Below are 15,690 nucleotides of genomic sequence, written 5' to 3' on the forward strand. Positions count from 1 at the left end.
TTTTTTCTTCAGAGATGGGGTCTCGCTATATTGCCCAGGCTGATCCCAAACTGGCCTCAAGTGATCCTCCCGTCTCAGCCTCCCAAAGTGCTGGGATTACAGGCGTGAGCCACTGCCCCTGGCTAGGGACTTTCCATATTTAAGGGTGACGCAAAGAAAAACCTAACGAAGACTAACAGGAACAGCAGGCAGAGGGGCAGGGGGAAGAAGACCAAGCAATTCAGACCCAAGAGACTCTTGTGTTCGATGATATAAATAAAGGCTGTGGTGACCCCCCAGAGAGCAGTGTTAGGGGGTCAGTTGGGGCAGATGGCAGATTCAGCTGATTTGAGAGGAGGGGGTAAGAAAATGTAGCTAGAGGGTGCAGCCCCTGTCAACTTGTGGGCCTGGAGTCTGGGCTGATCTGGAACTTTTGGCCCCATGTCTCTGCAGGGCGGGTCCTTACTCTGTCTTGGGCTGCCCTAGGCCCCATGAGACACCGGTCTAGGAGATGTTGAGCTTCCTTGGAGATCCAGGAACGGGGTTGGCAGTAAGAGGAATAGCACCCTCTGAACTCAGGGCTTCACTAATGATGTCCCCAGAGGCAGGAGAGTGCAGGGAACCTGGGTCCTGTCACCTGGAAGGACCCTGGTGTGAGGGCATGGTAGAGAGAGCCCAAGACTGAACTGGCCCTTCTCATGACCTGGGGGCACATGACTGTGACCTCATGGGATGAGAAATCCTAGATTCTGCCACAGCTTTTCTGGGGGGTCTAGGCCTTGAATATGGTATGCCATGAGTCATGGGACCAGCCTGAGTCCTGGGGGATCTGGTCTGACCACACCCCACTCCCCAAGTCCCCAGCAGCATCATGAGGTCCTTCTTGTTGTTCGTTAGCCTTGGGTAGCTGAAGTCAGGTGAGGTCATCAAGAAGAGTGAGGGCATGAGTCTTGGGGAAAAGGGCCTAGGAGCAGGGGCATGGTGGCTCAAGCCTGTGGTCCCAGCTACTCGAGAGGCTAAGGCGGGAGGATCGCTTGAGCCCAGGAGTTCGAGGCTGCAGTGAGCTAGGATTGCACCACTGCACTCCAGCCTGGGCCACAGAGCGACACCCTGTCTCCAAAAAAATAGTAAAGGAGCCTAGGAAGTGAGGATACTGGGGGCCTAGTGCTGGCTACAATTATCAGTTGCTCCCATGAGGGGGAGCCAGAGGGCACTGTTCCTAAATCCTCTTTTTTTTTTATTTTATTATTTTTTATTTTTTTTGAGACGAAGTCTCGCTCTTGTTGCCTAGGCTGGAGTGCGTGGCGCGATCTCAGCTCACTGCAACCCCCGCCTCCTGGGCTCAAGCAATTCTCCTGCCTCAGCCTCTTGAGTAGCTGGGATTACAGGCACCTGCCACCACGCGCAACTAATTTTTTTATTTCTCCATGTTGGCCAGGATGGTCTTGATCTCTTGACCTCGTGATCCACCTGCCTCAGCCTCTCAAAGTGCTGGGATTACAGGCATGAGCCACCGCGCCCGGCCCTAAACCCTCATTTTTAAATGTGAGCAATCCTTGCTGTGTGTAGTGTGCTGGGGATTCATTGCGGAACAAATACAGCACAGGTGCTGCCTTCACGGGGCTCACCATTTGGTGGGAACACAAATGTTTTCTGAGTTTTTTTTTTTTTTTTTTTTTTTTAAGACACAGTCTCGATGTCGCCCAGGCTGTAGTGCAGTAGTGCAATCATGGCTCACTGCAGCCTCCACCTCCCAGGCTCAAGTGATCCTCCCACCTCAGCCTCCCAAGTAGCTGGGATTACAGGCATGTGCCACCACACCCAGCTAATTTTTGTATTTTTGTAGAGATGGGGGTCTCACTGTGTTCCCATACTGGTCTTGAACTCCTGACCTCAAGTGGTCCTCCCGCCTTGGCCTCCCACAGTGCTAGGATTACAGATCTGACCATAGATGTTAAATAATCACACCAGCAAGTGTAAGCATCTGCAGTGACCAAGGGGCGCCATGCAGGAGACACAGAAGTGCTTGACCCTGTAACCAGGGGCCCTGACCCAACAAGAGAGATTGAGGAAGGCTTCCTGGAGGAGGGGAGGCCTGGCGGAGACCTGAAGGATATGCAGGTTGGAGTTAACCATGAAAGGAGTGGGAAGGGTATTCCGTGCAAATGGAACAGCCTGTGCTGAGGGAAGCATGAGTGAAAGAGCCGAGGCCAGGGGGCTGAAGTAGGGGAGAGAAGGGAAGAGAGTGATCTTGGGTTGAGGCTGGAAAGCAGGAAGGGAGCCGATGGCGCAGGACCCCATAGGCTGCTGGGAGGAGTCTGGACTGTCCTCTAAGTGGCATGAGAAGCCGTTGAAGGGTTTTTTGTTTTTGTTTGTTTGTTTGTTTGTTTGTTTTGAGACGGAGTCTCGCTGTCGCCCAGGCTGGAGTGCAGTGGCACAATCTTGGCTCATTGCAACCTCTGCTACTTGGGTTCAAGTGATTCTCCTGCCTCAGCTTCCCGAGTAGCTGAGATTACAGGTGCCCCACCATGACGCCAGCTAATTTTTGTATTTTTAGTAGAGACTGCTTCACCATGTTGGCCAGGCTGGTCTCGAACTCCTGACCTCGTGATCTACCTGCCTCGGCCTCTCAAAGTGTTGGGATTACAGGTGGCGTGAGCCACCCCGACTGGCCCATTGAAGGGTTTTGAGGTCTAATTAGAGTAGCAGTTCCTGATCTCAAGGAGGCTCTGGGGGGAGGAGGATACTGCAATAGTCCAAGCAAAAGGGCGATCTGGACCAAGTTAGGGCCTGAAGTGGTTGAAGAGAGATTTGAGATGACCTTACCAGAGGCCTCCGCCTCCCACCCAGCAGACAGTGTGCCCTACTCTACAGCTACCCAGTTCTCCAGCAAGATTGCAGAGACGGGAAGAAGAGTTGTAAGACACTGGGCTCTGATATTCATGGCTCCACCCCTTAGATGGGGGAGGGACTTCTGTGTAGCATGGGAATGACGGACCTTTTCCAGGCTCAAGTAGCAGGCAGTCAGTGGATGGAGGCTGAGAGGCAGTGGCCGTGGGTGGTCAGGGGGAATGTGGACACAGGAAATGCAGGGCTGGAAGGGGGACACACACTTGGTAGTAGCTTATTACAAATTTGGAAGCAGGAAGGATGGGAGGAGGGCAGGCTGGTCTCTCTAGCATGGGTCCCCCATGTTCCCCCACAGCGTGCCTGGACCACCCCCACCCGCCTGCAGAAACACACAATCACATGTGTCTAGGATTTAAAGTTAAAATTTTGCTTGTCAGCCAGGCACAGTGGCTCATGCCTGTAATCCCAGTGCTTTGAGAGGCCACCCTCAGGGAGGATTGCTTGAGCCCAGGAGTTCAAGACCAGCCTGTTTTCAATTCCGTGGACCTCTGAGGCACACTTCACTCTCCCCAGCCCTTTGGATAAAACAGCAGTTCCTTAGGAACTTTAACTTCCCCCAAAATGCTGTGGCCTCCCAGGCAACATAGCCATACCCCATCTCTACAAATAATAGTAATAATAATTAGCTTGTCCAACTGCCCAGCTAAGTCCATCAATTTCCTGAGCTCAGGGAGTACGACGACTACTGCTGTCAATTCCTCATCAATTCCTCATCTGCCTTTGGCCCCGCACATTTTTTAGACCAAAGCTCCGGCTGCTGGAGCATTTTCTTGATGTGACTGTAGTCCCGATACTAGGATTCTGCCCTGTCTGTGTACTGCCAGGTCCAACCCATGTGTCTTGGGGTGGCTAAATCTGACAAAGGCCCTGAGTGTCTGGGGACATCTGTGATCTCCTGCAAGGCTGAAGCTAATGCCATGCTTTTGTAGCTCTTTGCATGGGCACATATGTGAGAGAATCAGATAAAAGGTGTTCCCAAAAAGGATGTTTCTGTTTAGGGTGGAACCTGGGCCTGCCTCCTGCCTTTGGGTCCTCCCTGATGGCTGTACCCTCTCATACTTCACAAAAGCAAGGATAGGCATCAGTGCTTCCTGTTGTCCTGACCTGTGCGGAGTGACGCTGGGAACATTGTGGTGACCAACACAGCCCTCGCCCTTGCCCTCAGAGTTCTAGTTCAAGGCTGGGAGCAGTGGCTCGCGCCTGTAATCTCAACACTTTGGGAGGCCAAGGCAGGCGGGTCACTTGAGGTCAGGAGTTCGCAACCAGCCTGGCTGACATGGTGAAACCCCAACTCTACTAAAAATACAAAAATTAGCCAGGTGTGATGGCGGGCACCTATAATTCCAGCTACCTGGGAGGCTGAGGCAGGAGAATCTCTTGAACCCGGGAGGCGGAGGTTGCAGTGAGCCGAGATTGGGCCACTGTACTCTAGCCTGGGCAACAGAGCGAGACTCCGTCCCAAAACAAGCCAACAAAAAAGAGTTCTATTTCTAGTGGAGGAAATAGATAATCACCAAACAATGGCATCCCAGAGTGGTCGGGGATGGGAAAAGAACAGGCAAGAATGATCAGGGCTTTTGCAGAAGCCCAGGGGACTCCCAGAGCCAGAGGATTCTACACTTGATCTTAGCCAAAAGGCCAAGAAGCAATCTGAGGTTTCTAACTGGGCCTGGGATGGGAGGTGGGGAGACAGTCCAAGATTTCCTGAGGCAGGGCCAGCTTTATGGCAGTGTGACTGTGGGGTTGCACCATGCCCCAAACTTAGAAGGACTCTATGCTTGCTTTAATGCCCTGCTGTCACTATCTTGAAATTATTAATGATTTTTGAACAAGGGCCCCACATTTTGATTTTGCACTGTGCCCTGCAAATTATGTAGCCAGTCCTGCCTGGAAGAGCAAACACTTGAGGGATTTACAGAGAGAGCCGAGGCAGAGAGGGTCTTCCCAGGAGAGAGAGCATTGGGTACAAAAGAGAGGGCCAGGCGCAGTGGCTTATGCCTGTAATCCCAACACTTTGGGAGGCTGAAGCGGGTGAATCACCTGAGGTCAGGAGTTCGAAACCAGCCTGGCAAACATGGCAAAAACCTATCTCTACTAAAAATACAAAAAATTACCCGGACATGGTGGCAGGAACCTGTAATCCCAGCTACTTCAGAGGCTGAGGCAGGAGAATCGCTTGAACTTGGAAGGCGGAGGTTGCAGTGAGCCCAGATCCTGCCACCGCACTCTAGCCTGGCTGACAGAGTGAGACTCCATCTCAAAAAAAGAAAAAAAAGAAAAGAAAAGCCAGAGGAAGGGAGAGGACTGCACGCTCAAAGAATGAGCCAGAGTTCAGTGTGGCTGGAGCACCATGGGAGAAGGGCACTGTGGGGCCATGGAGGGTGAAGGGTGATAAGGTGGAGGGACAGGGTCAGGTTTGCACTTTAGAAAAATCCATCTGGCAGCTGGGCGCAGTGGCTCACACCTGTAATCCCAGCACTTTGGGAGGCCGAGACGGGCGGATCACCTGAGGTCGGGAGTTCGAGACCAGCCTCACCAACATGGAGAAACCTTGTCTCTACTAAAAACACAAAATTAGCTGGGCATGGTGGCACATACCTGTAATCCCAGCTACTCGGGAGGCTGAGGCAGGAGAACCGCTTGAACCTGGGAGGCAGAGGTTGCGGTGAACCAAAATTGCACCATTACACTACAGCCTGGGCAACAAAAGCGAAACTCCATCTCAAAAAAAAAAAAAGAAAGAAAGAAAGATCCATCTAGCTACCATGGGGAGGGTGGATGGGGGCACATGGCCAGGGAGAAGATGGGGGACTCGGCTGCCTGTGGAAGGGGCTGGGAGTGTCGGTGATTCTGAGGAGGAGAGGCCAGCATGGGCAGGTTTACCAGAACCTTAAATGCTTGAGTGATAGACATCCCAATGCCGGAGACAGGCTGGGAGACCCCAAAACCACGGAATGAACCCAGAGCCTCATTTTCACTTGCAAATTTTTACCGTGGCTGGCAGGGGATGCAGAAGGGTAGGTTACAGAATGTCACTCACTGGTAAGTACTTGAAAATCTTTTTATATGAAAACTCGCATGGATAGACTGATGGAGGTGAATGCAAAATTGGCAAGAATTTCGAGTATAAAATGTGAGATTTCAAAGGACTTTCTTCTGGGTATGTTCTGGCTTCAACTCCATAGACCCCCGGAGCGCACTTCACTCTCCCCAGCCCTCTGGGTAAAACGGCAGTTCCTTGGGAACTTCCTCTTCAGCTTCCCCCTAAATGTTGTGGCCTTGGGGAGCTGGGAATGAGCCCCTTCCTGCCTCTCTACTCACATTCAGGGACATCGACCCCTAACACCTGTTTTTCTTCTCTATTGGCAACCTTCATATTTCTTTTCTTTTCTATTTTTTTTGAGATGAAGTCTTGCTCTGTTGTCCAAGCTGGATTGCAATGGCGAGATCTCGGCTCACCACAACCTCCGCCTCCCTGGTTCAAGTGATTCTCCTGCCTCAGCCTCCCGAGTAGGTGGGACTACAGACGTGTGCCACCACGCCTGGCTAATTTTTGTATTTTTAGTAGAGACGGGGTTTCACCATGTTGGCCAGGCTGGTCTCAAACTCCTGACCTTGTGATCCACCCACCTCAGCCTCCTAAAGTGTTGCAATTACAGGCCTGAGCCACCTCACCGGGCTACAACCTCCATATTTCCATCCTCAACCCCAGCATCTCTCCTAAGTCCAGACCTGGCTTACCTCAGCTTCCCGGATCCCTCTTCCTGGACATCCCCCAGGGCCCCTCACACCCACGGGATCCCACACCCGCCTCAGCTTCTTCGCGGACCCATGCCTCCTCCTAGGTCTTGTCTGGGAGAGCAACCCCCATTCAGCCTCCTGAATGTCCCCCACCTCCCCTTCCTCCTTGCCCCGTCCCCATCCTGGGCTAGCTCTGGCCTCACCCATCTGGGTCCTTGCACTGGGCTCCTGGCCTCAGTCACTTCTCTGGTCCAGGATCTTCCTAAAGCCAAACCCTCCTCTGCATAGACACCCCCATGGCTCCCCAGGGTTCCTGGGACAGTCTGAGCTCCTCAGCCTCTAGCGTCCACAGCCCTTCCCACGCCATCCCTCTTCCCCAGCTCTGTTTCTAGCACATATGTTTGTTCCCCACCTCAGGCAGGAAGGAAACACTAACCACATCCTCTGCTTGTGATGAAGGAGGATCTTAAGCAAGTGACAAATGAAGCTATTGAAGGAAAGTGGGTTCTGGCTGGGCGTGGCGGCTCATGCCTGTAATCCCTGCACTTTGGAAGGCCGGGTTGGATAGATCACTTGAGGCCAGGAGTTTGAGACCAGCCTGGCCAACATGGTGAAACTCTGTCTCTACTAAAAATACAAAAATTAGCCGGGTGTGGTGGCACGTGCCTGTGGTTCCAGCTACTCCGGAGGCTGAGGTAGGAGAATCGCTTGAACCCAGGAGGCGGAGGGTGTAGTGAGCCGAGATCGCCCCATTGCACTCCGGCCTGGGCAACAGAGTGAGACTCTGTCTCAAGAGAAAAAAAAAAGAAAGAACATAGGTTCCTTCTTGAATGCTCCCCTTATTCCCCCCACCAAGGGTAACGTTCTGGGGAAGAAGGAGGCCTGGGTGCAGCTCCTAGCATCTAGGGGAGAGGCAGTTGGAAACTGTACCCAGGGTCCCTTGCTTCTCCATTTCTGGAAATCCAGCCTGACCTCCTCTCCGAGATCCTCCTAGAAGGCTGTAGCTCCATTGTTCTCAGCTTCCGGGAAGCTGAGAGGACGTTCTGGGAAGAAGAAAGTGATGTATAGGCCATTGTTTTCCCACGAGAACCTCCGTACCCAAATCCTCCAGACCTCCACATCTGGGCACCTGGTGCCCTCTCCTGCCTCTGTCTCTGGTCACTTCCACAATCCAGGAGCCCAGGCCTCTAGCTTCCTCCTTCCCCAAACTCAGGAGTTCAAGTCTGCAGTCCCCTCCTTCCTCAGGCACAGAAGCCCCATCTCCACTCCCCTCCGTCCTCAGAACACAGGCTCCCAGCCTCCTTCCTAGGATCCTCAAGTTCAAAAGAGACTGAAAACCTCTCTTGGCCAGGTGCGGTGGCTCATGCCTGTAATCCCAGCACTTTGGGAGGCCGAGGCAGGCAGATCATGAGGTCAGGAGATCGAGACCATCCTGGCTAACTCGGTGAAACCCTGTCTCTACTAAAAATACAAAAAAATTAGCCAGGCGTGGTGACGGGCGCCTGTAGTCCCAGCTACTCTGGAGGCTGAGGCAGAAGAATGGCGTGAACCCTGGAGGTGGAGCTTGCAGTGAGCGGAGATCGCGCCACTGCACTCCAGCCTGGGTGACAGAGCGAGACTCTGTCTCAAAAAAAAAAAAAAACTTCTCTGTCAGCAGGCTCAGGAGTCCTGCCCCTCCCCCTACTGGCCCTGCCGCCTCTTTTCTAATTTATTTATTTTTTATTTTTCTTGAGGCAGAGTCTCGCTCTGTCACCCAGGCTGGAGTGCAGTGGCACAATCTCAGTTCACTGCAACCTCTGCCAGGTTCAAGCAATTCTCCTGCCTCAGCCTTCCTAGTAGCTGGAACTACAGGCACCTGCTACCACGCCCGGCTAATTTTTTTGTATTTTTAGTGGAGACGGGGTTTCACCATCTTAGCCAGGATGGTCTCGATCTCCTGACCTCATGATCCACCCACCTCGGCCTCCCAAAGTGCTAGGATTACAGGCGTGAGCCACCACGCCTGGCATTACTTTTTTATTTTTAGAGACTGGGCCTCACTCTGTCACCCAGGCCAGAGTCCAGTGGCACCATCTCAGTTCACTGCAGCCTTGATCTCCCTGGGTCAAGCGATCCTCCCACCTCAGCCTCCCGAGTAGCTGGGACCACAGGTGTGTGCCACCACACCCGGCTGTGCCCCTCTTGTCTTAGGATGGTCTTCAGGTCTCAGCTTCTCCACCTTGCGCCTTCAATCCCTTATTCTGTCGGAGAAACTTAGATCCCTCACTCTCCAAATACAGACACTTCCTCAATATTCAAAGGGCTTCTTCCGATGCTGGGCGCGGTAGCTCATGCCTGTAATCACAGCACTTTGGGAGGCCGAGGAGGGTGGATCACCTGAAGTCAGGAGTTCGAGACTAGCCTGGCCAACATGTGAAACCCTGTCTCTACTAAAAATACAAATATTAGCTGGGCATGGTGGCACCTGCCTGTAGTCTCAGCTACTTGGAAAGCTGAGGCAGGAGAATTGCTTGAACCCGGGAGGCAGAGGTTGCAGTAAGCCGAGATTTCACCACTGAACTCCAGCCTGGGCAACAGAGCGAGATTCCATTTCAAAAAAAAAAAAAAAAAAAAAAAAGGTCCAGGCGTGGTGGCTCACACCTGTATTCCTAGCACTTTGGGAGGCCGAGGCGGGCGGATCACCTGAGGTCAGGAGTTCAAGACCAGCCTGACCAATATGGAGAAACCCCATCTCTACTAAAAATACAATTAGCCAGGCATCGTGGTGCATGCCTGTAATTCTAGCTACTCAGGAGGCTGAGGCAGGAGAATCATTTGAACCCGGGAGGCAGAGGTTGGGGTGAGCTGAGATTGCACCATTGCACACTCCAGCCTGGTCAACAAGAGCGAAACGCCACCTAAAAAAAAAAAAAAAAAAAAAAAAAGGCTTTCTTGTAATAAATTACTTTCTTGTCTGTCTTTGGTCTTTTTTTTTTTCACCTTTACTGAGATACAATTCTATGGATTTGAGTATATTCAGAGTCATGCAACCTAACACCACAAGCTAACTGCAGGATATTTTCATCACCCTGAAAAGAAACCCTACACCCATTAACAGTTAATCCATTCCACCTACAGCCAGCCTAGGCAACCGCTAATCTTTCTGCCTATTCTGGACACTTCATATGAATGGAATCATCATGTGATCTTTTGTGACTGGCTTCTTTCACTTAACGTTTTCAAGGTTTATCCATGTTTAGCATATATCAGTATATCAGTCCTTCTTTCTTTTCACTGCCAAATAATGGTTATGGGCCTAGGGGTAGAATTGCTAAATCACGCAGCAGCTGTGTTTCATCTTTTGAGGAACTGACAGTCTGTTTCCTGAATTGGCTGCACCATTTTACATTCCCACCAACAATGTATGAGGGTTCCAATTGCTGCACATCTTCACCAACACTTGTTATTATTTCTCCTTTTAATTACAGCCATTCTAGTGAATGTGAAGTGATATCTCATAGTTTTTTTGTTTGTTTGTTTGTTGTTGTTTTTTGGAGACAGAGTCTCACTCTGTCATCCAGGCTGGAGTGCAGTAGGCACAATCACAGCTCACTGCAACCTCCGCTTCCTGGGTTCAAGTGATTCTCCTGCCTCAGCCTCCCGAGTAGCTGAGGCTACAAGCATGCACCACCACACCTGGTTAATTTTTGCATTTTTGGTAGAGATGAGGTTTCACCATGTTGGCCAGGCTGGTCTCTAACTCCTGACCTCAAGTGATCCACCTACCTTGGCCTCCTAAAGTACTGGGATTACAAGCGTGAGCCATTGTGCCCGGCCTCATAGTAGTTTTGATTAACTTCCCTAATGATTGTGTCCAGCATCTTTTCATGTGCAAACTGGCCATTTGTTAGTGGTTTTTGCTTCTTTTAAAAACTGCTGAGCCATCCATAAACATTTTCAAAATGCAGGGTATATTTTTCAGTGTTAAGGCAACTGTTTTGATGTGTTTTCCTTTGCTCTCTATCACCAAATACTGTACATACAAATAGTAAGACTGGGCTTTGTGTTGTCCATTGTTAATCCTAAATGCAACAAAACACATGGAGACTTTGAAAATCCTCCAGAATAATGCTATAGTTAAGATTTTGCTAAAGCAAGTGTTTTTTCTAACTCTTTGAGCTGCATATTGCCTTGAGTAATCATCATCCGAATTGTATCCTGTTTGGTGGCACTTTTTTTTTTTTTTGAGATGGAGTCTCACTCTGTCACCCAGGCTGGAGTGCAGTGGCATGATCTTGGCTCACTGCAAGCTCTGCCTCCTGGGTTCACGCCATTCTCCTGCCTCAGCCTCCTGAGTAGCTGGGACTACAGGCGTCCACCACCACACCCGACTAATTTTTTGTATTTTTAGTAGAGACGGGATTTCACCGTATTAGCCAGAATGGTCTTGATCTCCTGACCTCGTGATCCGCCTGCCTCGGCCTCCCAAAGTGCTGGGATTACAGGTGTGAGCCACTGCGCCCGGCCACTGCCTAGTGGCACTTTTGTTTCTTTTGAATTCTTCCCTTGCCCAATCCTTTAGGTATTTGCGATCAGAATCATTTGGAACTTGCTGAATTGTTTGGAAAATCCTTCTGTAGAGAAGAACTTGTTGCCTTCTGATGAACTGTTTTAACATTAGTGTTGTTGGGGGTAAGTGGGAAGCGGCCATGTGTGCCAGCGGTCCGCCAGAGCCTCAGCTGGTCTTTTTCCTTCTCTCTCTCTCCATTCCTTACCCTGTATGTCCCTCTCCCCTCGTCCATCTCTTCATCTCACCATAACCCCTTTTTTTTTTGAAACGGAGTTTCGCTCAGGCTGGAGTGCAATGGCGTGATCTCAGCTCACTGCAACCTCCACCTCCCCGGTTCAAGCAATTCTCCTGCCTCACCCTCCAGAGTAGCTGGAGTAGCTGGGATTACAGGCGCACGCCACCACGCCTGGCTAATTTTTGTGTCCTTAGTAGAGATGGTGCTTTACCATGTTGGCCAGGCTGGTCTCAAACTGCTGACCTCAGATGATCCACTCGCCTCGGCCTTCCTAAATGCTAGGCGTGAGCCACTATGCCTGGCCTTCACTGTAACTTTTGTGTATCTTTCCCTCTCCCACTTTTACTCTCTGTGCAGATCTCTGTCCCCACCTCCCCATATCTGTCTTTCCTTTCTCTGTCCCTCCATCTGCCCTCTTTTCCCCAGCCAGCACCCCCATACTTAGGCCTCTGTATGATCAGTGGCACCAGGTCAGGCTGGAGCCAGTACTAATGAGCACATCTGTGTGCAGACCCAGGGTGGGTACTGAGGGCCAGGCCCAGGCACCTAGGACTATAAATGCCCCTGCAATGTGGCTGGCCTCAGCCCTGCTCTGGCAGGTGCCCCCCGGGCCCTGGGCTCTGAGGCCGATCCCTTCTCTCAGGTCTCCCTTGTGCCCCCTACTGCCCCTGCAGTGGGAGGCCTGGAGGGAAGGCTGGCAGGAGGAACCACACTAACCAGTCTATCTCCCTCTACCCCCAGCTGTGCCTTGGTGCCTTGGGTTTCCTATGGGGTGAGTGCCCCAGAAGGAACTCAGAAAGCTGGTGAGTTGGTCTGGATTTGCAGCAGAGTGTAGGGTAGGGAGGGGCTGGTTGTGCTGGCTCAGGTTGGGAGGCTGTCTGGCATGGCTCTGTGACAGGGGATTGGCCACAGTGGAACTTCTTGGGACAGGGCCCTGGCCAGCTGGGACGAGGGGCTATTTGGGCAGACTGTGTGCCAGGAGATTGGCAAAACTAGTTCTGAGGAGGCTGGGCAGGCCTTTCGGGGACAGATGGTGCAAAAGAAGCAAGTTTAAGCTAATATTGATATAGCTGACTTCATGCCATGGCTTTGACATCAAGCTCGCCATCATTCTGTGAAGTGTGCACCAATACCCCCTTTACAGACGCAGCAGCTGAAGCCCCAAGAAAGGAGGTGACTTGCCCAAGTTCACTTGGCTAGAAAGTGGCCAAGTAGGCTGGGCAAGGTGGCTCACGCCTGTAAGTAATCCCAACACTTTGGGAGGCCAAGGTGGGAGGATCGCGTGAGCCTGGGAGACCAGCTTGGGCAACAGAGTGAGTCTCCTCTCTAAAACAGAAAAAGAAAAGGAAGGAAGGGAGGGAGAGAAGGAGGGAGAGAGAGAGGGAGAGAAAGTGGCAGAGTCAGAATTAGAATCTGACGCATTTAGCTTCCAAATCCACTGGATTATTCTTGACTGCCTCCTCTGGGCTCCTGGTTCCCTCAAGCCCGACGGACGTCTGCGTTTTATGTTTCCAGGGCTGCCGCTTCATCACGGCTTTCTCGGAAAACGGGGGCGCTGAGAAGCCCGACTTCCAGCTATATATGTCGCCACCGCCCACGGGGCCCCCGACGGCGATGCTGGTGACAGCGCTCCCTGCGTGGGCGCCACTGTCTCCGTGCTCCCCGAGCCTGCAGCCAGGCACGACGGTGTGGGTGCGCCCGCCCAGCGCAGAGGAGCTGCAGGGCTCGCGGCAGGCGGCGCTGTGTAAACAGCGACGTCGCGACCCAAGGGACTGGAGGCGGTGAACGCACGTGGGCGCGCCTCCCGGGACACGGCGCTGGCTCTGCGGCGCTACCTGCTGGGCACCACCTACTCGATGGTGACGCCGTCGCTGCCGCCTGGCGACCGGCACAAGGAGTTTGCGGTGGTGGCGGGCGCTGGGCCCACGCTCTTGAGGCGCCTCACGCCCTCTGAGCCTGTTCTGCCGGACCGCGTAGACCACCCTGCCCGCTGGCCCCACCTATTGAGCCTTGAAGGCTTCTAGACGCGCTGCAGTTGCAGAGAGCAGGAGACCTATCCGGCACCCGCGTCGTGGCCGCCCATCCTGTCGTGCTGGTGGCTGGCCTCAGTTGTCTGCAAGCGAGAAGCAAGGCCTATGGCCACGCGTTCGGACAACCGCCACCCCAGGATCCCTGGAGTGTTCTCCACACGGTGCCCCACTTTGCCCCCAGAGCATCCCAGGCGCCGAGACTGCGTGTTCCTGGAGGCTAGTGGCCCGGGTAGCCTGTGCTTCTGGTGCTGCGACGCCGACGGGGCGTGGGCTCTGCGCCCTGGCACGGTGCTGCGCTCTGTCTGTGGTGGACCAGTGCACCCTCTGGCTTTGCGCTCTTCGGCTGGCGTGCAGATGTTTTTCCCCCCCACCGAGGCCGCCACGGCCCGCGGGAGTTGACACCTAAGATCCCTCCTTTGCACTTATGCCATGGTGGGCGCGTTCAGCTGCAGCTTCGCAAGCATGGCGCAGCCAAACTTTTCCAACGTGGAATTTGCACCTGCCCCGGTGCTCCTGGACTGCCGGCCACTACTCGGCCTGCACTGGCGCCCAGTCCCTGCTGGCCCCGAGCGGCGTCATGAGCAGCATTCTGACCAAAGGCTGGTCCCGGCTCAGGGCTTCGCCTGGACTGAGGTGGCCTAGGGGCGCAGGTGCAGGGCAGTGCACGACCTGGAGAGGAGCGGGGCGCTCATGGGCATGTTTAGCTTCGGTATCGCCCAAGGCGCAGGCTTCGGGACCCAGGCCGTGGGGCAGCCAGCGGCAGATGAGCAGCCCTGAGGGCCCAAGGGTTTGCGGAGGTGAACCGGCAGTGGGATTCGTGGATATTAGAATTGGAGAAAATCATAACACTACATTCCATTGCTTATATAACAACCAGAGAGGTAGTTTATTTTTGTTTTTGTTTTTGTTATTGTTTGGTGGTTTTTTGTTGTTGTTTTGTTTTGTTTTGTTTTGTTTTTGCTTTGCACCCCACCCAACACCCAATTTTTGTATTTTTACTAGAGACGGGGTATCACCATGTTGGCCAGGCTGGTCTTGAGCTCCTGACGTTAGGTGATCCACCCGCCTCGGCTTCCCAAAGTGCTGGGATTACAGGCCTGAGCTACTGCGCCCGGCCCAGAGAGGTAGTTTTAAAATAAAAGTCTGTCCCTCCTCCACTCAAAATCTCCTAGGCAATTGTCCCATCTCCCAGCAAAAGCAGTCCTTACAGTGGTTTAAGAGTTCCTACATGATGTGTTCCCAGCACACTGCTCATCTCGCCTCTCTCCCCTGCCTCATTATACTCCAGCCACACTGGTCGCCTTACTTTCTTTTTCCTACCCCAGGGCCTTTGCACTGGCTGTCCCCATGATATCCCTGTGGATCACTCTCTCACCTCCTTCAAGCCTTTGCTCAAATGTCACCTCTCACTGAGGCCAACCTGACTGCCCAATTTAAAATTGCAATCCCCAGGCCACACATGGTGGTTCACGCCTGTAATCCCACCACTTTGGATGCCGAGGTGGGTGAATCACTTGACAAGGTCAGGAGTTCAAGACCAGCCTGGTCAACATGGAGAAACCTCATCTCTACCAAAATATATAAAAATTAGCCAGGCGTGGTGGCACGTGCCTGTAATCCCAGCTACTCGGGAGGCTGAGGCAGAAGAATCACTTGAACCCAGGAGGCAGAGGTTGCAGTGAGCAGAGATGGTGCCACTGCATTCCAGCCTAGGCGACAGAGTGAGACTCCGTCTCAAAATAAAATAAATTATAATCCCCCACCCCCAACATTACCTAGCCCTTTCCCAGAATTTTTTCACAGAATATATCACTTCCTGTATAATTACTTTTTCTATTATCTGTCTAAAACACATACATTCCTCAAGGGCAATGATTTTTTTTAACCGTTTAATAACCTTTAAAGAAAAAAAAAAAACTGAGGCAGAGTCTCCCTATGTCACCTAGGCTGATTTTGAACTCCTGGGCTCAAGGGATCCTCCAGCCTCCTCCCCCAAAAGTGCTGGAATTTCAGGTGTGAGCCACCGTGTTTGGCCTGTTGTCAAGTTTTTGTTTGTTTGTTTGTTGTTATTTTGTGATGGAGTTTTGCTCTTGTTGCCCAAGCTGGAGTGCAATGGCGTAATCTTGGCTCACTGCAACCTGCGCCTCCCAGGTTCAAGCGATTCTCCTGCCTCAGCCTCCCAAGTAGCTGGGGTTACAGGCATGCGTCACCACGCCTGGCTAATTTTTTGTATTTAGTAGAGATGG

At 52.4% G+C, this 15,690-nt stretch overlaps 1 protein-coding gene and 1 pseudogene across 1 annotated transcript; both read right to left on the reverse strand.

Annotated features, from left to right (window-relative positions):
- Nucleotides 1–4,365: 4,365 nt before the first annotated feature.
- On the reverse strand, nt 4,366–4,539 carry LOC129461395 (uncharacterized; annotated as a pseudogene).
- A 5,942-nt stretch (nt 4,540–10,481) lies between these two features.
- On the reverse strand, nt 10,482–11,408 carry LOC129461001 (LYR motif-containing protein 2-like). The gene is made up of 2 exons (XM_055239749.2): nt 11,139–11,408; nt 10,482–10,840 (listed from the first exon to the last, which is right to left on the reverse strand). Exons 1-2 carry the CDS (start codon nt 11,318–11,320, stop codon nt 10,747–10,749), a joined length of 276 nt encoding a protein of 91 aa, XP_055095724.1. The 5' UTR covers nt 11,321–11,408; the 3' UTR covers nt 10,482–10,746.
- Nucleotides 11,409–15,690: the final 4,282 nt, after the last annotated feature.

The sequence above is a fragment of the Symphalangus syndactylus genome, chromosome 13 (assembly GCF_028878055.3).
Source record: "Symphalangus syndactylus isolate Jambi chromosome 13, NHGRI_mSymSyn1-v2.1_pri, whole genome shotgun sequence".
Lineage (NCBI taxonomy): Eukaryota > Metazoa > Chordata > Mammalia > Primates > Hylobatidae > Symphalangus > Symphalangus syndactylus.